Source organism: Engraulis encrasicolus, chromosome 22, assembly GCF_034702125.1.
Source record: "Engraulis encrasicolus isolate BLACKSEA-1 chromosome 22, IST_EnEncr_1.0, whole genome shotgun sequence".
Taxonomy (NCBI): Eukaryota; Metazoa; Chordata; class Actinopteri; order Clupeiformes; family Engraulidae; genus Engraulis; species Engraulis encrasicolus.
The window spans coordinates 42734554-42758991 of record NC_085878.1 but is presented as its reverse complement, the minus strand read 5'-3'; the positions used below and the strand labels follow the sequence as shown (position 1 = coordinate 42758991).

The following is a 24438-nucleotide window of genomic DNA, read 5'->3' as shown; positions in this document are numbered from 1 at the left end:
ATTCAAGATACTGCCCATCCCTGATTATTATAATAGAGCAGTAGAAGTGTAAAACCTTTAAACAGGCCTACACTATTACACAGGAGGTGTTCCCGGGTCAGGGGGCTTATACATCAATATTTTCTCAACTCTTTGATACAACATTAAAAATCACCCATTAAAGTGAACCTCCAACCACCAAACCGTCAAGTTTAAGCACATAGTTCTAGCATCAGCATGACTGAGATGAGAAGCTAACTGAGCAATGGTGTCATCCATTCAGATCAAAGCTATGTCATCTCTTGTTTCTTTTTAGAAGTTCATCAACTAGTTACAGTGCTAGAGGCGCTCCTAAAGTCACTTTGGCGCCCTCCATGGGCTATAATCAAAGTTTCGAGAAGAGGATGGTCTCTCTATGTGTTAACAAGAAAAAAAATTCTGCTTTATCATTCTCATATTTACATGTCCAGAAAGTTTACCCTGGTGTCTGGAGAAATGTCATTAGATGTATTTATTGTTGTTTATTTTGTCCAAAGGGCTTTTGTGGCTTAATTGTTTACAGGGCAGACATGAGTATGACAGGAAGAGAGTGGGAGAGAGAGATGGGGCAGGGCTGGCAAAGGCCCTAGGCCGAATTTAAACCTGTGTCGCCATGGGCATGCAAGCCCATTTATTATGGCCCTAAACACCAAAAAGACCAAGGAAATTATTGTAGACTTTAGGAGGAACAAGACCCCTCACAGACCCCTCTCCATCGGCTCAGAGGTGGTGGAGAGGGTCAACAGCTTTAAATTCCTGGGGGTGACTGTGGCTGATGATCTGTCCTGGGGTACACAGATAGCCTCAGCCGTGGGTAAGGCCCAGCAAAGACTTTACTTCTTGAGGAAGTTAAGAGGCTATCACATCCCCAGACCGCTGCTGGTGAACTTTTATAACTGTGCGATCAGCAGCGTTCTGATGTATGGGTCTTTGGTGTGGTACTCTGGCTCCACAAAAGCAGACCAGCAGGCACTCCAGCGTGTGGTAAAAACAGCACAGAGAATCACTGGGACACCTCTCCCAGAGATAGGTACAATCTACACCACACGCTGTCTACGAAGAGTGCAAAACATCTTGCAAGACTGTCACCACCCTGCTTACCACCTGTTCCAACTGCTTCCATCAGGCAGAAGATACAGGTCATTACAGGCACGAACTACAAGACTTTCTAATAGCCTGTACCCTGAAGTCATTAGACTGCTTAATTCTAGTGCTCTTACATAGTTCTCTGGACTGGTGTTCTGTGTTTTTTTCCTTTTAAGGGATGGCACTTAGGCCTACTGTAACATCCTATTGATTTTGTGTATTCATACATGTGTGCATACATGTGTGTGTGTGTGTGTGTGTGTGTGTGTGTGTGTGTGTGTGTGTGTGTGTGTGTTGTGTGCACCTTAAAAAATATCAACAGCACTGGGTTATTAACTTTGAATTGTGGGGAGAGGATCACATTTTTTTATTTTACTGTTTTTGATTTACTTGATTAATTTGTTAATACTCATATTATTACTATTATTTACTTTAATTTATTATACTTCATGATATATTTCATGAATTTAGACTTTATTTGACTACTTCTTTTTTGGTTACTTCTATAGGCCTACTTCAAACTACGCAGTGTTGTTGCTCCACCCACAATTTCGTTGACTTCATTGACAATGACAATAAACTCCTTGAATCTTGAATCTTGAATTAGCGCGCTGCGCCACACATTTCTCATATTTTGACAAGGGTGTGGATCAGAATGGGAAAGAAAATAGCACTGAAGTATGTCATTTCCATGGCTACATTGCTGTGTTTTAAGTTAAATTGATCATGGACATAGTACAGCATGTGGATATACACAGTCACTCTAGTACATTGGTTCTCAACCTCAAACGCCCCCTTGACAATAGGCTAATGCCCCCCTATGGCAACTGAGAATCCCTCCTCTCAGGTATCCTTCTGCTCCCTAGGCCTCATAAGGCTCACATGTTGTGCAGGTTCATAAACAGGGCAGGGGCAGAACATTTTTACACAGGGCCCAAGGGCAAAACACTGATAGGGCCCCCCATATTGCCTGCCATGGTCACACCAGGGCCCCCATCACCAATTAGAGAGGGCCCTGGGACCGGGGGCAAAAGCCCTGCTCCAGCCACAACACTCCTGACGGTACCAACAACGTTGTCCTCTTCAACTGCATTTTTAAATATCCATACACACCAACTCATATCCTTTCAGATGATAATGCATGTTTTTTAATACCATAGTACAGCATAATTATGATATAGCCTACATGCAGATATTTATTTGTACATGAAATAAAAATGTATTATTAGCACATTACTAGTAGTAGTAATAGTAGTAGTAGTAGTAGTAGTAGTAGTAGTAGTGGTAGTAGTAGCAACAGTTGTAGACATAGTAGTAGTAGTAGGCCTAGTAGTAGTAATAGTTAGTGCCACCACTATAGTTCTGTCAGATCCACTCTAGTCAAAAATGAGACGAGAAACAGAGATACATTTCAGAAGCTTTATTTCTGATTGCACATTTTGTGTTTGGCGGTATGGCTCTGTTCGGAGGAAGCTCCCTGGCTTCTCCATGAGCTCCATGGAAGCCAAGACAGGGAACAGTAGCATCCTCAGGTGGAGCGCCTTCCATTTAGCTGGAAATTTACTGCTAGGCTACTACTCATCATCATCATCATAGTAGGCCTAATTACATAATCACCATCATTGTTATCATCAACGCAACAAATAGAAATAAGCCTCTCCATTTCATCACACCCATACACACACTCGTCTCTTTATGAGTTTAATGGGAGAGGCCGTTGCCATAGCAAAAGACCTGCACAACAATATATCACACAAAATGGATCACACCCACACGCATGAACTCACGCACACACATGCACACACACACGAAGCAATACATCAACATTCTGCATATTTATTGAAAATAAATGATCAAAATATATCAAAATGCATGTTCTTGCCGTTCTAAACACAGGTGCAACTAAGCCAATGTGATGAATTTAGTAACATGGTTAAAATCGTATAGACCTCCTCAACAAAATGTAAATATGGATTGCAAAAACGACATGGTCCTCTGATCAATCCCTTACTATACCTGTATAGGCCTGCAGCTTTCCCCATGTTCAGTGTGCCACCAGCTGGTCATCAGCTGCCATTACAGGAAGAGCAGATTAAAGGCCTTTTTTAAGAGAATCGTTCACTTTGGTATAAAAGCATGACATTTGGCACAGATACTCTATATGATACACAATATACTATAATATAAAATAACAATTTGTTATTTAATTCAGTGTTTAATGTTTCATTAATTTCAACCTCTCTTTAAAATATAGCCTACCCTTGTGTGCCGTAAGGTGGTGCCTAAGTGGGTGGTAACAGCATTGAAGTGCATCCATACCTGACATGCCTATTCAATGCTGTGTTAAAAAAGAAATAAATGGAGAAATAAATGGAGAGAGAGATAGAGAAAGATGAGAGTTCATTCTTTTTACTTGTTTCAGAATATGGCACAATACGGAATGTATATTATTTAACATTTATTCTGTTCTGTTTCTGTACCTGCAATTAAGATTGCATTGGAAGAAGGCAAAAAGCCAGTGTTTTCTACTTTGACAGTTTGTTATTCCTGTAATGGCAGCTGAGGACCAGCTGGTGGCACACTGAACATGGGGAAAGCTGCAGGCCTATATAGTAAGGGATTGATCAGAGGACCATGTCGTTTTTGCAATCCATATTTACGTTTTGTTGAGGAGGTCTATACGATTTTAACCATGTTACTAAATTCATCACATTGGCTTAGTTGCACCTGTGTTTAGAACGGCAAGAACATGCATTTTGATATATTTTGATCATTTATTTTCAATAAATATGCAGAATGTTGATGTATTGCTTCGTGTGTGTGTGCATGTGTGTGCGCGAGTTCATGCGTGTGGGTGTGATCCATTTTGTGTGATATATTGTTGTGCAGGTCTTTTGCTATGGCAACGGCCTCTCCCATTAAACTCATAAAGAGACGAGTGTGTGTATGGGTGTGATGAAATGGAGAGGCTTATTTCTATTTGTTGCGTTGATGATAACAATGATGGTGATTATGTAATTAGGCCTACTATGATGATGATGATGAGTAGTAGCCTAGCAGTAAATTTCCAGCTAAATGGAAGGCGCTCCACCTGAGGATGCTGCTGTTCCCTGTCTTGGCTTCCATGGAGCTCATGGAGAAGCCGGGGAGCTTCCTCCGAACAGAGCCATACCGCCAAACACAAAATGTGCAATCAGAAATAAAGCTTCTGAAATGTATCTCTGTTTCTCGTCTCATGGAGAGGCTTATTTCTATTTGTTGCGTTGATGATAACAATGATGGTGATTATGTAATTATGCCTACTATGATGATGATGATGAGTAGTAGCCTAGCAGTAAATCGAGCAACCTGCGTTAGTTCTGGCAGACCATGTACTCAACGCTCCCTTTTGCCTATCGGTTGACGCCGACCTAACCCCTACAGCTGTCCACGAATCAGCTGCGCTTTACTTAATCAGCTGCTGCTCGCAATTGGATGCTGGCCTTTGGCACGCTTTATTTAAACTACCGAATTTGTTTTCCTGTCTTTGGTTTTTGCTGCTTGTTTTGCACCCACCACCTCCCCTGCTCCACCAGACTTATCATTGCCAAACAATGTAATACTGTTGTCATTGTTGCTTGCTCTGTTCTAGGGGGTATGTTGCCTTTCCAGCTAAATGGAAGGCGCTCCACCTGAGGATGCTACTGTTCCCTGTCTTGGCTTCCATGGAGCTCATGGAGAAGCCGGGGAGCTTCCTCCGAACAGAGCCATACCGCCAAACACAAAATGTGCAATCAGAAATAAAGCTTCTGAAATGTATCTCTGTTTCTCGTCTCATTTTTGACTAGAGTGGATCTGACAGAACTATAGTGGTGGCACTAACTATTACTACTACTAGGCCTCCTACTACTACTATGTCTACAACTGTTACTACTACTACTACTACTACTACTACTAGGCTACTACTACTACTAATGTGCTAATAATACATTTTTATTTCATGTACAAATAAATATCTGCATGTAGGCTATATCATAAATATGCTGTACTATGGTATTAAAAAACATGCATTATCATCTGAAAGGATATGAGTTGGTGTGTATGGATATTTAAAAATGCAGTTGAAGAGGACAGCGTTGTTGGTACCGTCAGGAGTGTTGTGGCTGGAGCAGGGCTTTTGCCCCCGGTCCCAGGGCCCTCTCTTATTGGTGATGGGGGCCCTGTTGTGACCATGGCAGGCAATATGGGGGGCCCTATCGGTGTTTTGCCCTTGGGCCCTGTGTAAAAATGTTCTGCCCCTGCCCTGTTTATGAACCTGCACAACATGTGAGCCTTATGAGACCTAGTATAGTATATAGAGCAGAAGGATACCTGAGAGGAGGGATTCTCAGTTGCCATTGGGGGGCATTAGCCTATTGTCAAGGGGGCGTTTGTTCAAAAAGGTTGAGAACCAATGTATAGTGACTGTGTATATCCACATGCTGTACTATGTCCATGATCAATTTAACTTAAAACACAGCAATGTAGCCATGGAAATGACATACTTCAGTGCTATTTTCTTTCTCATTCTGATCCACACCCTTGGCAAAATATGAGAAATGTGTGGCGCAGCGCGCTAATAAATGGGCTTGCATGCCCATGGCGACACAGGTTTAAATTCGGCCTAGGGCCAGTGTTGCCAGATTGGGCGGGTGCCCGCCCAATTGGGCTACTTGGGATGAGCGTCGGCGGGCAAAAACAGGAATTTGGCGTTTTTTCAGCCGTTTTGGGCCCATAGAAGTCAATGTAATTTGTTGAATTTGGGTGGAATTTAGCGCATTTTGGCGGTTTTTGAGAACCTTTTGGGCGGGATTTGGTCAGACACATCTGGCAACACTGCCTAGGGCCTTTGCCAGCCCTGCCCCATCTCTCTCTCCCACTCTCTTCCTGTCATACTCATGACTGCCCTGTAAACAATTAAGCCACAAAAGCCCTTTGGACAAAATAAACAACAATAAATACATCTAATGACATTTCTCCAGATACCTGGATAGACTTTCTGGACATGTAAATATGAGAATGATAAAGCAGATTTTTTTTTTCTTGTTAACAAATAGAGAGACCGTCCTCTTCTCGAAACTTTGATTATAGCCCATGGAGGGCGCCAAAGTGACTTTAGGAGCGCCTCTAGCACTGTCACTAGTTGATGAACTTCTAAAAAGAAACAAAAGATGGCATAGCTTTGATCTGAATGGATGACACAATTGCTCAGTTAGCTTCTCATCTCAGTCATTTCCAACTAATCCACTAAATTATTCCTCTTCGTATTCATGCTGATGCCAGAACTATGTGCTTAAACTTGACGGTTTGATGGTTGGAGGTTCACTTTAATGGGTGATTTTTAATGTTGTAAGAGTTGAGAAAATATTGATGTATAAGCCCCCTGACCCGGGAACACCTCCTGTGTAATAGTGTAGGCCTGTTTAAAGGTTTTACACTTCTACTGCTCTATTATAGAATATAATATAGAAAATTCTAACCACAATGCATCAAACTGACAAAGTGCGCATGCCCACTGCCTAGCAAAAATCTTACTGCACCATTACGAACGAGCCTTTGCCAGTTTGATGCATTGTGGTTAGAATACCACAATGCATCAAACTGACAAAGTGCGCATGCCCACTGCCTAGCAAAAATCTTACTGCGTTGTCACGAACGGTCTATAGATAGATTTCCAGGCAACGTCACACGGTAACAAAAGGTAACAACTGCGCATGCGAGGGCCAGAAAGCCGCGCAGTTCAATATTGTTTTCTATTGATGCTGTGGATAACTTGTGTAAGAAAGTGGGATTTTAAGATGCTGATCTATTTTCAACTGTACTTGCAGAGTTAGTTATGTGATCGGGATGATTTGTATACCTTGCACAGGGCATCCGGTTTTTAGGAAATATAGGTTTTAATGAGTTTAAAGGTTTTTTGTGATAAAGCAGGTTGTTGCACCATAGCATTTTGATGTATTGTTATTGTAACAGACTTTAGCACTGTCTTAATGCTATTGATTATACACTGGAGAGTAGGGGTGGGCGATATGACGATATTATATCGTGAATCGCGATATTGAGTAAAAGATCGTCTCGAATCTGCCAAGGTGGAGAAATCGTATAGATCGTCTTGCAGTGAGGATGTTTATTATCAGTATCAGAGTGACGTTTTCTCACTTTTGTTGTTGTCTTCACTTTATTCTTTACATTATTGTATTCCAATTGTACACTTTATGAGAGTGTCATCAGTGTGTTAACATTTTATTGACTGCAAATTACAAATTGCAAGTATATGAAAGTTGTTTTTTGTTGTTTTTATTTTTTGGATGGAAGATCGTGATAAAAAATCGAAATCGTGATTTCATGTTAAAATATCGTGATACAACTTTTTTGCCATATCGCCCACCCCTACTGGAGAGGGCATTCATATTGTTAATAACGGAATTACTAACTTCCAACTGTAATTAGATCCTAGTTGTTTTAAAACTGGTAACTTGCTTTAGCAAGCTCACACTAGTGGTGGTGCTAGCTAGCGAAAGTTAGCATAAACGATTGCAATGTTGTTATGACACAGATGTTTAAGTTATTAGAGATCTGTTGTCCGTTTTTCATCTCCTTACAATTGAAATACAAAATGTAGATTCATCTACAAGTAGAGTCTTGAGATCTAGTAGCAATGCAACATCAGAAATGGGCTGATTTTGTCCAGGTAATGTAGCGCGCTAGCTAGCTAGCAACGCTTATTGAGATTCGGTAGGTAGCATTGCTAGCAAGCTGTACTGTTTCAAATGGTTTATATGTCAGGTCATATATTCAACAATACCCCCCTTTCAACTTAAATTTACATTTTATGTAAGATGGGAGAATCATGTCTGACTTGGAGGTAGTGGTTAGTTGTCCAGCTAACACGCTAACGTTCGCTGCTAGCTAGCTAGCTAACGTGTAGTTATTATAGATGTTTGAAATTCACCAGGTTATTTATTTGGTACGGTCGCCTTTCCGTTTAAATGCCGGTTAATCAAGTGTATGAACATATATTCTATGAACAACTATCTGCCAAAAGTCGCACAAGCAGATGTTTACATTTTGTATGCATCTCGTCAAGTCTGCACCAAGCACAAACTGCCTGAAGTTGTAAGCACTCCTTAAGCTAGATTTATGCTTCGGACGCATAGAATCTGCGTCCGTCCGTTTTCTGTCTATGCGAGTCCACGCCCCCCTCTCAGAGGCTCTGCGCCCGTCGTCGAGCGCCTCGAAAAAATTCTAACTATCCGTCGGACGGACGCGGAGTACGCAGACAAAAAGGCACTATGATTGGTCGTCTCGCTACTTCCTTGTTCTGTTCTTGTGGCAGTGCAATGCCAGTAGTTTGCGAGAGCAGAGCTGTATTCTGTTAAAAACTTTATTAATGCCTTGTGTGTAAATGTGTGTAAATACACGAAGCTACAAGCTAAGTAACAAACAATGCATCAGTTGAACACTCGGCACAATGCCTGCGGTTTTACTACCGTTCCTCCACCGAATGTAAACACACATCGGCAGAATCAACTGTCTTTACATGCTTGTGCTCTGCTTGTGAAAACAGACTGGGTATGTCAAATAATGATATCAGTGCATTGCCTTTGCAATTTGTGTGAAAATACCCAGCTAACCGGGATAGAAAGCAACATTGCTTAATAATGACCGCAGTGCTTACAATGTAGTGAAAGTAGCCTAATCGCGCAATTTCAAACCTCGGACCTCGCAGAACTCGCAGATGCATGAATACAATGTTGGTTCGTGGCCACTCCCACGCGAGTTTTGACGAGTGCAGTTGCAGAAGTCTAATCTGACCTTTAGTCAGCCTGCCATCAGCAGCTAAGGTGCTTAAATAAACTTTTGATGGCATTTTTTGTTAAAAGTTGGCAACCATGCCAGAAGTTATCAGCATGGGCTAAGGTTTCAGAATCACCTGGTTGCCAACACGGAACTTGACCTTTAAGGTCAAATATGAAGGTCAAGAGGTCAACCACGGTCAAATAACAGTGTTATTTAGTTAAAAATTGTTACAAAGTTGCAAAAAGAGGGCAACCATGCCAGAAGCCATCAGCACAGACTAAGGATTCAGAATCAACTTGTTGCCAACACTGAACTTGACCTTTAGGGTCGAATTTGAAGGTCAAAAGGTCAAAAACAGGGTATTTTCTTGCTAGTCTTTGCTGGGAATTGTATATTCATGGAATTCTTTTTCAAAAGTTGGCAACCATGCCAGAAGTTATCAGCATGGGCTAGGGTTTCAGAATCACCTGGTTGCCAACATGGAACTTGACCTTTAGGGTCAAATCTGAAGGTCAAAAGGTCAAACACGGTCAAATAACAGTACCAATATGTTAAAAATTGCTTTAAAAAAAGATGTTAAAAGTGGGCAACTATGCCAGAAGTCATCAGCATGGACTAAGGATTCAGAATCACCTTGTTGCCAACACGGAATTTGAGCTTTAGGGTCAAATTTGAAGGTTAAAAAGGTCAAACACTATGAACTTTAAGGTTTGACTTTTTGGGGGACTGTGTTCGTGGAAATCTTTTTCAAAAGTTAGTAACCATGCTAGAAGTTTCAGAATCACCTGGTTGCCAAGAGGGAATTGACCTTTAAGGTGAAATATGAAGGTCAAAAACAATATATTTTCTGGTTAGTCTTTTTTGGTGATCTTTATATCCATGGAATTATTGTTTTCAAAAGTTGGCAACCATGCTAGAACGTATCAGCATGGACTAAGGTTTCAGAATCACCTGGTTACCAACTTGACCTCTAAGGTCAAATTAGAAGGTCAAAAGGTCAACCGAGATCAATTAAAAAAAACTGTTTTTTGGTGATGTGCTTTCATAAAATAGTTGTTTGCATGGTACTGTATATTGAATAATTAGTAGGCCTATAATTTAATGTTTGATTTGGCTTATCATGGTGGGGCTCTGGCCTGTCATCCTTAGACATTCATCATAGCTCATACGCATAAAATTAACTTAAACTTGTATTTTTTTTATTTTCATTCTGGACATCTCAATTACTTTATTCTTCTTTGTGAAGCACATTAAGCTGCTGGTATGAAATGGGATATGCCTTGGCTCACCAGTGAATTTGCTTCTTTCCATAGAAAAAATAATGACTTCAGTTATTTCTGATGTGTTTCAAATGGTTATAGCAATGAAGGACACTTGCTGATTTGCTATGTCATATCATGGTTAGAAAATAACCTACAGTAAGAGTAGAGCAAGTATTGTACTCTCTACTGTATGTTCTCATGACTACTGTAGAATGTTCTGTTGCAATTTCCCAGGCTTGAGTTTTTGTGTCACCTGTATAAAGCACCATGCTTATCTTTGGGTATTGATTGACTATTTTCAGAAGACAAAAAGGCATTTGATATGTTACCACCAAGTGATGCATATGGATTGCATCTTGCATAAGCAAGTCAGCAGGCAACTGTATGGCTGCAGTCTGACAAAGTACATATTAACAAAGACACTGAGGAGACAGGTGGTTGGAAAGTTGTAGACCAACACTTCATGGCTGTGTGGTAAAGGAAACCTCCAGTTCCACATACTAGCCTAGGACTGATAAGATGTGGTTGTAGAACCAAGTGGGCAATACACGCCTGCATTTGCCTGAGGAATGGACAGCCCTGTATACCTGCATGTGATTAAACACAGAATGTTTAAACGCCGTAGGGATAGAACATAATCTGGATGACACAACCTTTTTGTAATAACAGCAACAATAGCTCCTTTAAATATATAAATATCCAGTGTGTACTGACATCACATTTGAATTTTAATTATTGTTTTAATTATTATTGAAGTAACGAAACAACATGATCAATTAGTAGAGTAGTAGAGTAACTTTATTGATCCCCAGGGGGAAATTCAGGAATTACATTCTTGTTATTGACAATTTGCAATAATCACTTTCACTCATACCCTAATAATAAAGACTATATAACTTCTAAATATACAGTCCCCTAAAGTATTGGAACAGAAAGGCAAATTTCCTTGTTTTTGTTGTTCACTGAAGACTTTGTTTTAAAAGGGGTCTAAGTAGAATTAAAAGGTTAATTAATCACTGTCCAGAGTCATCTGATACTTACAGTTGGTGATGTGTGACTCTCGCGACCACTTCCACCGTCCACTGTCAGAAAACCCCAAATGCAACTTTTTGACAGCGCGGTCCGCTTCGGGAGAAACCTCATCAAAACAGTGTTTTATTTTCTTTACGATTATTTGTTCCAATACTTTCACTCACCTAAAATGATTTAAATAATATGAAATATCTCCTCCAGGTACTAATTATTCAATACATCATGCAAACAACTTGTATTTTATGAAAGCACATCACAAAAAAACAACTAAATATATATATTTTTCACCCCGGTTGACCTTTTGACCTTCAAATTTGACCTTAAAGGTCAGGTTCCATGCTGGCAACCATGGACCATGAAACCTTAGTCCATGCTGATAACTTCTAGCATGATTGTCAACTGTTGAAAAAGGACTCCATGAATATGAAGTCCCCCTCCAAAAAAGGCAAACCAGAAAATGCTTTCTTTTTGACATTCAAATTTGACCTTAAAGGTCAAGTTCCATGTTGGCAACCAGGTGATTCTGAAACCTTAGTCCATGCTGATACCATCTAGCATGATTGCTTACATTTGAAAAAGAATTCTATGAATATACAGTTCCCAAAATAGACTAACCAGAAAATACATTGTTTTTGACCTTTTGACCTTTAAATTTGACCCTAAAGGTCAAGTTCCGTGTTGGCAACAAGTTGTTTCTGAAGCCTTAGTCCATGCTGATGACTTCTGGCATGGTTGCCCACTTTTAACATCTTTTTATCCATTTTTAACTAAATAACACTGTTATTTGACCGTGGTTGACCTTTTGACCTCCATATTTGACCTTAAAGGTCAAGTTCCGTGTTGGCAACCAGGTCATACTGAAACCTTAGCCCATGCTGATAACTTCTGGCATGGTTGCCAACTTTTAACAGAAAATGCCATCAAACATATATTTTTGGGCCTTGGCAGGCTGACTACCTGTTATGGCACATGAATGATCGTTTTACATCCAAGCAAGATCCTTTGCCCTCTCGCTCACTCCCCCCTTTTCCTCAATGTAGTGTACAAAAACATCGGAGAAGAAACGTTGTCACCTTGATCAAGCACGTTTTACCAACATCAGTGTCAGCTCATTGGCAGCCTTCAGATGTAATGCTATTAGCACTGTACATAACCTGCCTTTTTATCATGAAACCTAGACCTAGGAAAGGCTCTAGGTGGCAAAATTACGATTGGGGATGGGTCGGGAGAGTGTGTACCGGTAAGCCTGTCACGATATACGATAAGTCAATAAATCGGACGATAACTTTTTACAAGAACGATCACTTTTCTGGCCCCGATAAGTAACGATAAGTTATTTGCGTTATGTTTTGTTTTCCCTCTCTCCCTTTCTCTATCGTCGCCGTAAGACTGATGGCTCGTTATAGGCCAACGCAGCGCAATGACGCTTAAATGTTGGTGTAATTTTAAGTTTCAGTGCAGTTCTGCTTGGAAAAAAGTGCATTGATCTGGCTACTTGCGTCTTTGAAATAGAACGCTGGTGTTCCCGCGCGTCGCTTATAAGCCTCGCCCTCGACAAAGAATCAGCGCTAGAGACTAGGAGCGCAATATTCTTCCAGTCTCAGTCAGCGCATCTGCAACGTTCCTCAGAGAGGGGAATGAACAGCTCCAACACGGAGGCAAATGTTCATTTTGAAACATGCGCAGCAACCCAATATCCACGACGAAGACGTGTTTGTGCAAACATGAAATAGTGGTGCCGTCGCGACAAATATGCTCTGAGGCTGTTATTTTAAACCTCGCCGAGTTTTCACTATTATTTCAATGCGCCTCCTACCCCGACGTTCGTTATCTGTTCTTTTTGTGATTTTCGCTATATTTCTTGTTTATTTAGACCTAACAATGTGAGTAGGCAGTCCGCAAGCAAATCATGAAGATAAGATTCGTGGATTTAAATCTGTCACACCAGGAGAACGTGAACGGTTGAGCGCGCTACAGGGGAAACAGATGGCGACTCATAACTCATAAGAAACAATGTATGGGCGTTCATAAAGGACTTTAAAGAGCGCATAATTGCAACTTGTTCCAGTCGAGGGTATGAGAGAGAGAGAGAGAGAGAGAGAGAGAGAGAGAGAGAGAGATGGAACTTGTGCATCTGTTCATGCTCTTTTGCTTTTTGCTGATGTTGAAATGCCTTTAACAGGGCTGATTTGGGTTTTGACTGACAATTAGCTAGTAACAACGTGCATTTGTTTGAAATAAGCTGTCTAAGTAATAATTTGTGAATTAACAATACCCCACCAAGGTTATTTTACATCACACCATGGATAGGCCTATAAGCCATTCAGTGTGCTTGAGAAAGATAAATAACAGAAAATGTTAAAGAAAGACTTTAACTTACCTTAATAATAAATACAAAAAAAGCCTATTTAGAGCCTATTGTGCTCCATGAGGATGTATTTAAAAACGTATATATATCCCCCACCGTGATGCTTTAAAAATGTGAAGGGGTGTAGTCACATTTTTATTGCATTTTTACGTCATTATATTGTTTGACACATTTCTTCTTGGAGCAGGCGTCAATCTTAAATATTTAAACCTCTGAGTCTGCTGGCTCAAATGTTACATTCAATGTTTCAAGAAGGAGGCCGCACCTTGCATAGCAGTGTTTTTTATTGCACATTATATTGTTTGAAAATGGCGAGAGAGACAATATTATCGATTATCGCAATAATTTCTTGTTATCGTTATCGTCTGGCAAAAATTGTTATCGTGACAGGCCTATGTACCGGCCGTTTTTTATTTAAAAAAGAGCAACTAGCAAAATAACAAAAAGTAACACACGTAGATTTTAACAGAGCTGTATACTGTTTTTCTATGGCCGTAGAAGCCTTTCTGCCCCTTGTCGCCGTGCGCAGGCGCGCTGTTAGTAAACATGAAATCTATCTATAGACACACACACACACACACACACACACACACACACACACACACACACACACACACACACACACACACACACACACACACACACACAGCCATTAGAGCCTATAAAAACACATTTCCATCAAAGGACATGTGACACAAATGTATTTATTATTATTATCATTATTATTATTATTATTATTATTATTATTATTATTATTATTATTATTATTATTATTATTATTATTATTATTATTATTATTATTGCTGTTGTTAATGTGTGATTTCACTTTTTTTTGTGTGTTTCTCACTTGCCAAGGCATCTGCTTGAGTACGTTGGACTTCCTATTTGTCACACGTCATTTTGGCCTGTTGAAATGACCCAATAGCATTGCACGCTCATATATACGTCATCCAATCAAATTTGAGTACGGAGAACGGACCAATTTTCAAACCATACTCGGGAAGTGAGGTGAAGGCTGCACACGATACAAGACAGGGTTTTGTGGATTACGCTTCACTGTCATATTTTTTAATTTCATATCGTTTGCCCATTTTAATCGATTTCGGTGAGTCCCTTCTATCTTGCATTCTGCACACCACACATTTGTTTAGCAACTCTACACATGGATGAAAGGAGTATTGCTGATTGTGTTTACTCACACATTTGAAGACACGGTAACAAGAACCAAAATGTGAAGGAGATGCTCATGTTTATGTAGTTATGGCTGAATTCAAAACATATCCAGTTCAACTCTAAATGTTCTAAATGTTCATTATAACTGGCGAGAAGATCTAAAACTGTCCTGTTTGACTCGGTGCTAGTGTGTTGGGCTTTTGTCTGACAATTATATAGCGGTTACGTTAGCAACACCACCATGTGAAAAGAATTTGAAGGCGCTTACTGCCAACGTTTCTAAAAACAAGCTGAGTCTTTCATCAAGCCAGGGGCACAACTTCTTGAACTATTTGTATGGCCTGACGTCCGAAATTCTGTCGGCGACTGAACTTTGTAATGGTTACTTACGCCCAAGCTTCATTTAGGTTTTTTGCTTTGTCCGACTAGCTATTAATTAAACATGAGGACAATCTATGATTTCGGAGCGTGTCTATGTTCCCACAGCCCATTGGTCCGACAACGCTAAGACTTTTAACATTCATTTTTAGGCCCATTGGTCCCACAGCATATTCCTGCTGCTGAATGTTCCCACATTTCTAAGGATTTATCAAAATTAGACCCTATGTTCCATGCCAGGGAGAAAGGTGTGTTCTGTTAGTTTACTAGGAAATGTGGGAGCATGGAGGTGTGGAACATAGGGCCTATATTTGAATAATTTCTTTAAAATGTGGGAACATGGAGTAGCAGGAGTAAGCTGTGGGACCAATGGGCTGTGGGCACATAGACCCCCTATGATTTTAATCCTGGACCTTGAATCTAATGTTAATGTATTTAAATGCACAATCACAGACTTTATAAACGTGTTCCTAAAAATGTTCCGCACAGCCACCGTACTTCACTAGACCTTGTGACACCTGGCACACATCAAACAAACTGCTGTCAAGCCAGCAACGTAGGCTATTTTTTAAAATTATACATGCACTAAAGGCGTGCTCACAAGAGGGGTTGATGCAGTGGGTAGTGATAAGGCGCCGTTTACTACAGCCATAAAATAGGACCATTTACATTGGAACAGAGTGTATCGTCAGGCCTGGAAAGGAGAAGCTGGAGCACACTGCAGCTTAGTTTTCAAGACTTTTATTTTGTGCACATACCCGACCAACGTTTCGGTGTTGCGACGCCTTCTTCAGAGTCCAGTGTATTGTCGGGCCTAACTTGCAGAAAGGCTTGGCATAGCCAGTGAATGGTAGGCTTACTCCGAATATGATTTTGCAACGTGTCATGTTGGTACATTTTCCCCTCTTGCCCTGCTTTCTGCACTCAGGCTTGAATAAAGTACTTCAACCATGGGGGATGAAAGCGAGTGGATGAAACTACCAGCTGACCAGAAATGTGAACACAAGGTACTGTATTCAGAAGCAAAGTCTTGTGGGATTCATCATGGTTCTTCACATAGTCATAATGGCTGGTAGTAGATTTTTTATATTGGCTTGTAGATTTGTGTATTGTATGTTCATGGCATGCTATGGGCCTCAGCTAGATTTGAGGATCCATCTCTTCAAAATGCATATTGATGGTGTGTATCTAATTGTACTTTGCATGTTATTGAACCAATTAAACAGATTTTTGCAGACTTGGTGGCGCATAGGTTCATCATTTGCACTCATATTTCACTTGATTTTGCAGGTGGAACTTTCAAAAATGTATTGATGTGACCAAACTTATTTCATGTATTTTATTCATTCAATTATTTATATCATTGTTGATTTTTAATGTGAAGTTAATGGACATGAAATAGCCACTCTGCATAATTGGCCATAAATGTAAACAAACAATGATTTTGCAGGTGTGGAAAGCCAGACTTCACGGCTACGAGGAGGTGTTGAAGCTCTTCCCAACAATATGTGACGAGAAGAGCCCTGCGTGGGGCAAATATCTTGGACTGATCAAAAACTTTGTCACAGATTCAAATGCTGTGGCCCAACTCAAAGGCCTGGAAGCTGCACTCTCATATATTGAGAATGCACATGTTGCAACAAGGTTGGTTGGCTGTTTGCAGAAAATTGTTTATCGGGGAAGTGTATGCGCTAGACTGGCGCTAGGTGTTTGCTCATACGCAATGTTTCGATTCCAGTGCTCAATACTTCATTCCCACCTTTTGGTCTTCCCTTTTCTGATGCGTTGGCCTTTTGGGTTAGAGCCAGAGATTTAGTAGATAGCGATGCGTTACTTTAGTTATTTTCCGGTATCCATGTGATGTCGGGTGAACGCCCCTTTAGGAGACCTTCGCTTAGGAGACCTTCGGAGTCTAAAGGTTGAGAGTAAATTGAGTCCCTTTGCGCTGTAGATGGCAGTAGCGCACTTCTTGTGCAAACGCCTCAAAAAGAGAAGAAGGAGGAGGGGACAACGCCCCTTTAGGAGACCCAACTTGAGCATACTTTTTTTTTTTTGCATTGGGTGGGCGGGGTTTGAGTCCTTTTTATTACTCTACCCTCTTTGGGTAGAGCGAAACACTTGATAAGTCAGGAGTTGAAGGCACACCTGAAAATGCATTTTAAACCACTGTCAGTATAGACAGATCTATGATGTGGCTACAACACGACAACATCCTCTGTTCCTACCTCTTTTGCCATTTGTCAATCACAGCCCTGTCTTCTATTGGTTCATAGAACATGAATATGGAAAGAAAACGCAACTCTGCAGCAGCATTTATGTCCTATAGTGTAAATGGTGAATCTTTGTTCCCAGGACTGCGGGTGACGTGGTATCTGGGGTGGTCTGCAAGGTCTTCAACCAGCCCAAGGCCCGAGCCAAGGAGCTCGGAACAGACATTTGCCTGATGTACATTGAGATCGAGAAGGCAGAGGTGGTCCAGGAGGAACTGCTCAAGGGCCTGGAGAACAAAAATCCCAAAATCATACAGGCCTGTGTGGAGGTCATGAGGAAAGCACTCAGGTAAGCCCAACTGGGAAACTCCACCTCTCCTTGTCATTGTGACACTCCACAGCACACAAATGTTCACTGCACACAACAAAATTGCATTTATGCCTCACCCGTGCAAGGGAGCAGCCCCCAATGACACCCCAAGGGAGCAGTGCGGCGAGACCGTACCATGCTCAGGCTGGGTTCCCACGGGTCATGGAATTTCTGGAATATCATGGAATTTCATATAAGTTTTTCCAGTCATGAAAAGTCATAGAATTTTAGCATTTTGCATGCTCAGTCATGGAATATCATGGATTTTTTTTCAACAGTTGTGTGAAAGCAGAAACTTTTTTTGTTTGGTGTATAACATTGTTCCTTATTGGTTATCCTAAAACGCTTTGCCAGAGACTGTTTGGTTTCACGCTGTAATGTCAGGGTGTATGCAGGGTTTTAAAAAGTATTAAAAGGTGATAAATTTAAAAGGCAACATTTAATGGACTTAAAAGTAGTAAATTTGCTCAATAGGTATTATTTTGGGAAAAACGAGCTATTATTTTTTGTAGTTGTACCATTTTGACAAAAAAAAAGATTGATTCTGTATCTGAGGGCAGTCATGGGTACGCGGTTAGGGCGTCAGGATGCCAACCCGCCAGGTTGGTGGGGGGGAGTAATTAACCTGTGCTCTCCCTCATCCTCCTCCATGACTGAGGTACCTGAGCATGATACCGTCCCACCGCACTGCTTCGTTTCGGCTGTCTTGTATGTAATGTTACGGAGGTAGAAATTACAAAAGATGTCTTGTTAATACTCGCATCGGAGTGTCACGATGGTTGTAAAAAAATTCTAAAGGTAGTGAAAAAGGGTATTAAATGGTAGTAAATTTGACTTCAAGATTGGTGTATATACCCTGTATGTGCAACATTCTAGAATGCAATGAGCCCACTGAAGTCTGGCGGTGGCTTGGCGTCGGCTCTAGGGGTGAAGATAATCTTCCATTTTCACACTTCTTCAAAAAACAAATTTACGTCATTTTTTTACGGAAGTGGTCATGGAAATTCTGCTTTTTGGGTCTAGAAAGTCATGGAAAATCATGGAATTTTATACCTGAATTAGAGTGGGAACCCTGTCAGGGTACCTCAGTCATGGAGGAGGATGGGGCAGAGCACTGGTTAATTACTCCCCCCACCAACCTGGCGGGTTGAGAGTTGAACCGGCAACCTTTGGGCTACAAGTCTGACACCCTAACCGCTTACCCAGGACTGCCCCTTTACCCATGACTGCCCCTTCATGGCCTTTACCTGTACAGATATTCTTGGCCTGTACTGAAATACAGGAATTATATACAGTAAATTCATGCATATACAGTATGAAGAAAAAGCTCGAGCCCACCGCACCATCATATTTATATCAGGTTCAATTACACTGGCTAATGTTTGATTGTTTGCCACATCTTCAGGGGTCTGAAGGCTAAAGGTTTAAGCTGTATTGATGCCAGCTGATGAATTATGCGTAGAGTCTTAACTTAACCCAAGTTGATAAGTTTTAGTTCTAAAATTCATAACATAATTGATTTCCTGTTTTTGGTATGTGTTAAACATTCTACGTTCTTTTTTGTCCCCCCTTTTAGTGAATTTGGTCCAAAAATTGTCCCAGTCAAGCCCGTGATGAAGGTTTTGCCCAAACTGTTTGAGTCTCGAGACAAAGCTGTGAGAGACGAGGCCAAACTGTTGGCAATAGAGATGTTCAGATGGGTCAGGGACGCGGTCAAGCCAGCTCTCCAAAACATTAACGCTGTGACGGTGCGTAAAACGATTACTTTTTTTTTATTTTAATCTGTGGATGTTAAGAGTAGGCCTAAATGGCTTAACTGCAAGACTGACAAATCTGCAAATCAAATGTTGTGAAAAATTATGTCTTAAAAATTCCTAATTTGAAATGTACTGGTGTAAACATTTAATTTCCTTTTCTGTCTTTTTTTCCCAAAAAAAAAAAGCTTTATTCAAAGCCAGGGGTAGGGATTGGGAACCTATGTGTCGAGGGCCGTTTGCCGCCCTTGGGCCCGTTCTATCTGGCTCCCAATATAATTTTAATGTTATGCAGCCTCACATGAAATATGAAATATGTTTTGTAGAGGACTCTTAGAATTTACAGTTGCAATACAATTAAGTTATATTCAGGGGACCTAGAGAAGGTGGGGTCTGTTTTAGAGGTGGCTGCTTTCAATATAGGCCTAAAGTGCAGGGGCAAATCCTGGTTTGTGTTCATAGTACGGCCCTCTGAGGACTTAAACGGCCCTTGGATGAATTTGAAGTGGCCCCTTGAATGAAAAAGGTTCCCAATCCCTGCTCTAAGCCTACTTCTGAACATTAACATTTTAGGGGGTCTCTCTTTTGTGGCATCACTCCGACTCCAATCTATTGTAATATCACACACAGCAAGTTAGGCTTGGCCACACAGTTATGCATTACTGTAGGTCACTCGCACTCCATGCAACTGAAAGGAGCCTCATGTTTTGACTTTGGCTGTTGAATTGCATTTTTAACATTGGCTGGTATATTTTGATGAGATATACGGAAAAAAAACCCTCACTGTGAACCCACTTTCCTTCCTCCATGTAAATTTCACATTCTATTTAGCTCAGGGCTGAAACATTAATGACATTAATTAGTTTTCATGTGTGTGTGCGTGTGTGTGTGTGTGTGTGTGCTATCCCACCTGCAGTTGAAGGAGCTGGAGGAGGAGTGGTCCAAGCTGCCGTCGGCGGCCCCCAGGCAGAGCCGCTTCCTGCGCTCCCAGCAGGACCTGAAGGCCAAGCACGAGCAGCAGCAGAGGCTCAAGGAGGCCGGCGGGGACGAGCAGGTGGACGGTGAGACAGATGGAGGTTTTCTCTCTCTCTCGCTCTCTCTCGCTCTCGCTCTCGCTCTCGCTCTCTCTCTCTCTCTCTCTCTCTCTCTCTCTCTCTCTCTCTCTCTCTCTCTCTCTCTCTCTCTCTCTCTCTCTCTCTCTCTCTCTCTCTCTCTCTCTCTCAAGGTCTGACTTGAATGTAAGCATTGCTGACATGATTTTGTGCTCAGTCCTTGGATGAGGAGGAACAGAGCCAGATTACTTTTTGAGAACCCAGAACTTTAATTCAATTAATGTCTTCCAGTCCTGCGCCTTTTTAAAATGTTGGCCAAAACTTGGTGTGCTGGTGATAGATTTTCTGAAGCAAACTGCAGAGATGCAGTGCTGCATCTTGTATATGTATACGTACGTGCGGTGTATGGTGCACTGGCTGTAAAGTGTAATTCACTACGTTTACATGATGTTATTTCCGAATTAATCATTCTGAATTAAATAGTGCTGTCGAGTTTCCTTTGATCTTTCATTATATTCCGAATTAAGAAGTGTTTACAAGACGTTTTCAAATCGTAATTATTAAGCTTTATTCAGAATTTGAGTTAATTCTGAATTAATGTCTCATGTAAACGTAGCAAGTGTATGGCTTGTGTTTATAGGTGGAGATGAGGAAGAGGAGGCCCCTATAGATGCCTATGAGCACATGGAGGCTGTGGAGATACTCTCCAAACTCCCCAAGGACTTCTACGAGAAAATTGTAAGTTGGTTTGTCTTTCCGTAGAGCAGAGATGGGCAACTTCTATGATGAGGAGGCCCACATTTTTTTTTTATCGATATCATCGGAGGGCCACATGACCACGAATATGGCTCTAACCCGCAGAGTTTGAGGTGCAGTTGGTTGCTCACTGACTGCCAATATTGTTTGGAAGGAATATGAGTGTTCTCTATCGGCCAACAGTATAATTACAATGGATTGATTTAGAAGTGACTTAATTCAAGAAAGACCAGATTTTTTTTATGTTTGATCTATGGGCCACACTGAGTGAGGAGGAGGGCCACATGTGTCCCGCGGGCCTCCAGTTGCCCATCCCTGCCTTACAGTATATTGATATTTGTGTTATAGTAGCCTTTGTATTCTAAAAGATTCATTGGTTTTGTGTCTGTGTAGGAGGCAAAGAAATGGCAGGAGAGGAAAGAGGCCTTGGACGCGCTTGAGGCCCTGGTCAAAAACCCCAAAATTGAGGGGGGAGACTTTGGGGAGCTGGTCAGAGCTTTAACTAAGGTATGGCATTCTGTTTTTTGACTGTATATTGGTTCTTGAAGTTTCTCGTCTGTTTTTTTTAATTGTGCAAAATGTCTTTTTCTTCCCAGGTCATTGGAAAAGACACCAATGTGATGCTGGTTACCCTAGCGGCCAAGTGTGTTGCTGGACTGGCCACAGGACTCAGGAAGAAGTTTGGAACATATGCTGGTCATGTAAGTACAGCATCCTGTTTTGTGTGTGCGTGCGTGCGTGTGCGCATGTGTGTTGTAATATCTATATTGAAATCATGGCTTTTTTCCCCCTCATTAATTTGTAGGTGGTGCCAACTATTCTGGAGAAGTTCAAGGAGAAGAAGCCTCTGGTGGTGCAGGCTCTGCAGGAAGCCATCGATGCCTCCTTCCTCTCTGTGAGTAAACCAGGGCAGGGTTCCCACGGGTCATGGAATTTCTGGAATATCTTTTTTTTTTCAATTCAAGTTTTTATTGTATTTTTCAATGGATCAAATCACCATAAACTTTACATATCACACAAGTAGGGTAGCTATGGCCAAAAGAAAACCAGAAAGACAATATCCCACAATAAAAAGGAAATTAAAATAATAAACCAAAACAAAAAACATAAACACAAACAATAAGAGGGGGGGGGGGTGGCATTTAAGTACAGTCTAATTACAAGTACACTTATGCAATCTGAGACCATTGAAACTGTATGAAGTGCAGAAAATGAGACCACACTTTGTAATATTTTCCTTTACCATCATTCAGTCTTGCAATGAGGCCCTCAAATGAGGCAGTGTCCGTCATCAATTTCAGCCATTCCGTGAAGCAGGGCCTCACTTGACTTTTCCAATGTCTGAGGATGATTCTCACTGCAATAATAAATCCTGCCGACGCCAGTGCAAACTCCACTTTTGTCACATTTGGTGGTAGGATAGTTCGGTCTCCAAGCAAACATAGCTGGGGTGATTCTGGCAACGGTGCATCTAACCACTCTCCAATAACATGAAGCACTTGCTTCCAAAAAGGCAAAACCAAAGGACAGTCCCACAAAAGATGTACATATGAGCCAATGTCACCCTTACATTTCCAGCACTTGTTGTCCCTCATTAGCCCCATCTTGTGGAGCTTAACAGGTGTGTAATAATATCTATTAGTCCATGAGCCAGACCGCCGATCGCAATCGAAAGGGTGGGCAAAGTCTTGTTGGTATTTTAATATTGATATATATGTCTAGTTTATGAATTGGTATGATAACCTTTGCAGAACAGTAGCTTTATCATATTTATCATGCATTTCTTATTTGACCCATTTTACACTAAAAACGCCTAGGCTAATTTGCTAATATCTTGATAAATTGAAAGTAAAAATGACTGTGAGGTAAATATATTTATAGGAAAAGTTGTTCTACAAAATTCTTAGATAGTTTAAAGGGCACGTTACACAGATTTCCCACTTAATTTAGTTCAGGCCCCCATTTTCACTGACTTTTCATTAAAAAATTAGTGTTTATTTCCCAAGCGAGAAAATACTGGTAGATTGGGTACAAAAATACAACAATTTTCCCAGTTTATCATCTACATTACAATACAGGTGGGTTTTGTATTACAAGTTTTCTTGAAAGTTGTGTTTCATTATCCACACAAAGTGTAATGTACTTAAATGTGAGCTATTTTACATACACACCCAAATTTGATATGTAGACAAAGACCTATTGGATGAAGCAGAGACTGCACTCTTTACATAGACTAAGGATAAAGTCACTTTTTTTACCATGCTGTTGTTGAGAGTGTACTACACTATACAATCCAGTGGCATGCAAAGACATTTTGGGGGGCAGGTGCTCAAGGTGGGGGCGGGGGGCATGTGAACTTCCAGTTGCCTTGCCAGAGCAGGAGTGGGGAGCCGTTTTCATTCGAGGGCCACTTCAATTTTTATAAAGGGCTGTACTATGAACACAAACCAGGATTTCCCCCTGCAGTTAGGCCTATATTGAAGGTGGACACCTTCACAACAGACCTCACCTTCACTAGGTCCCCTGAAAACATAACTTAATTGTATTGCAAATTAAATTTCTAACAGTTCTTTGCAAAACATGTAATATTCCATGTGAAACTGCATAAGATTAAAATTACATCAGGGGCCGTAAACGGCCCTTGAGACATAAGTTAGATTCCCCACCCTTCTATACTGTAGATCAGGGGGAATTGTCACATACTTTTGATCTCAAGAATTTCTACCGTAGATGATCATGCCAATATGGCCCACATTGTGACAAAAAAAAAAAAAAGGAACTTAAAAAAAGGCATTTTTTCGTCCAGTACGGCAAAGGGGCTGTTGCTTTAGAACCACCAAGTCCGTTCCTAGATCTGTGCATGCCAATGATGCAATCACTTGTGTTTGGAAATAGTAAAAATAAAGTCCCAAATCAACAGACTGACCCGCTCTGCACTTAAAGTAGGGGTGAGGGATCACCTCACCTTCAAAGCCTTCCGAGTCCAGAGCGCAGGCCAGTAATGGGGAATAACAGATTACATGTTTCACGATTAGGCCTACATTATTAAGAATAAAAAAATGATGAGTTGCATTCCCTTACAGTTGCTGCTTCAGTGTCTGGTAATGAAAGTACATTTACTATGTGAAAATAAGTGATGGTTTCTAGATTCACATGTTATG

At 41.0% G+C, this 24438-nt stretch overlaps 1 protein-coding gene across 1 annotated transcript in view; it reads left to right on the top strand.

The window, feature by feature from the left end:
• Positions 1-14587: 14587 nt before the first annotated feature.
• The window catches only part of LOC134439185 (cytoskeleton-associated protein 5-like), a 67840-nt gene continuing 57989 nt past the window's right edge, over positions 14588-24438 (top strand). The window contains exons 1-10 of the mRNA XM_063189070.1: positions 14588-14689; positions 16064-16142; positions 16586-16779; positions 17488-17694; positions 19292-19463; positions 20386-20530; positions 21162-21259; positions 21671-21784; positions 21874-21978; positions 22083-22172. Coding sequence (XP_063045140.1) covers positions 16086-16142; positions 16586-16779; positions 17488-17694; positions 19292-19463; positions 20386-20530; positions 21162-21259; positions 21671-21784; positions 21874-21978; positions 22083-22172 — 1182 coding nt within the window. The 5' untranslated portion in view covers positions 14588-14689; positions 16064-16085. The remainder of the gene's footprint in view (positions 14690-16063; positions 16143-16585; positions 16780-17487; positions 17695-19291; positions 19464-20385; positions 20531-21161; positions 21260-21670; positions 21785-21873; positions 21979-22082; positions 22173-24438) is intronic.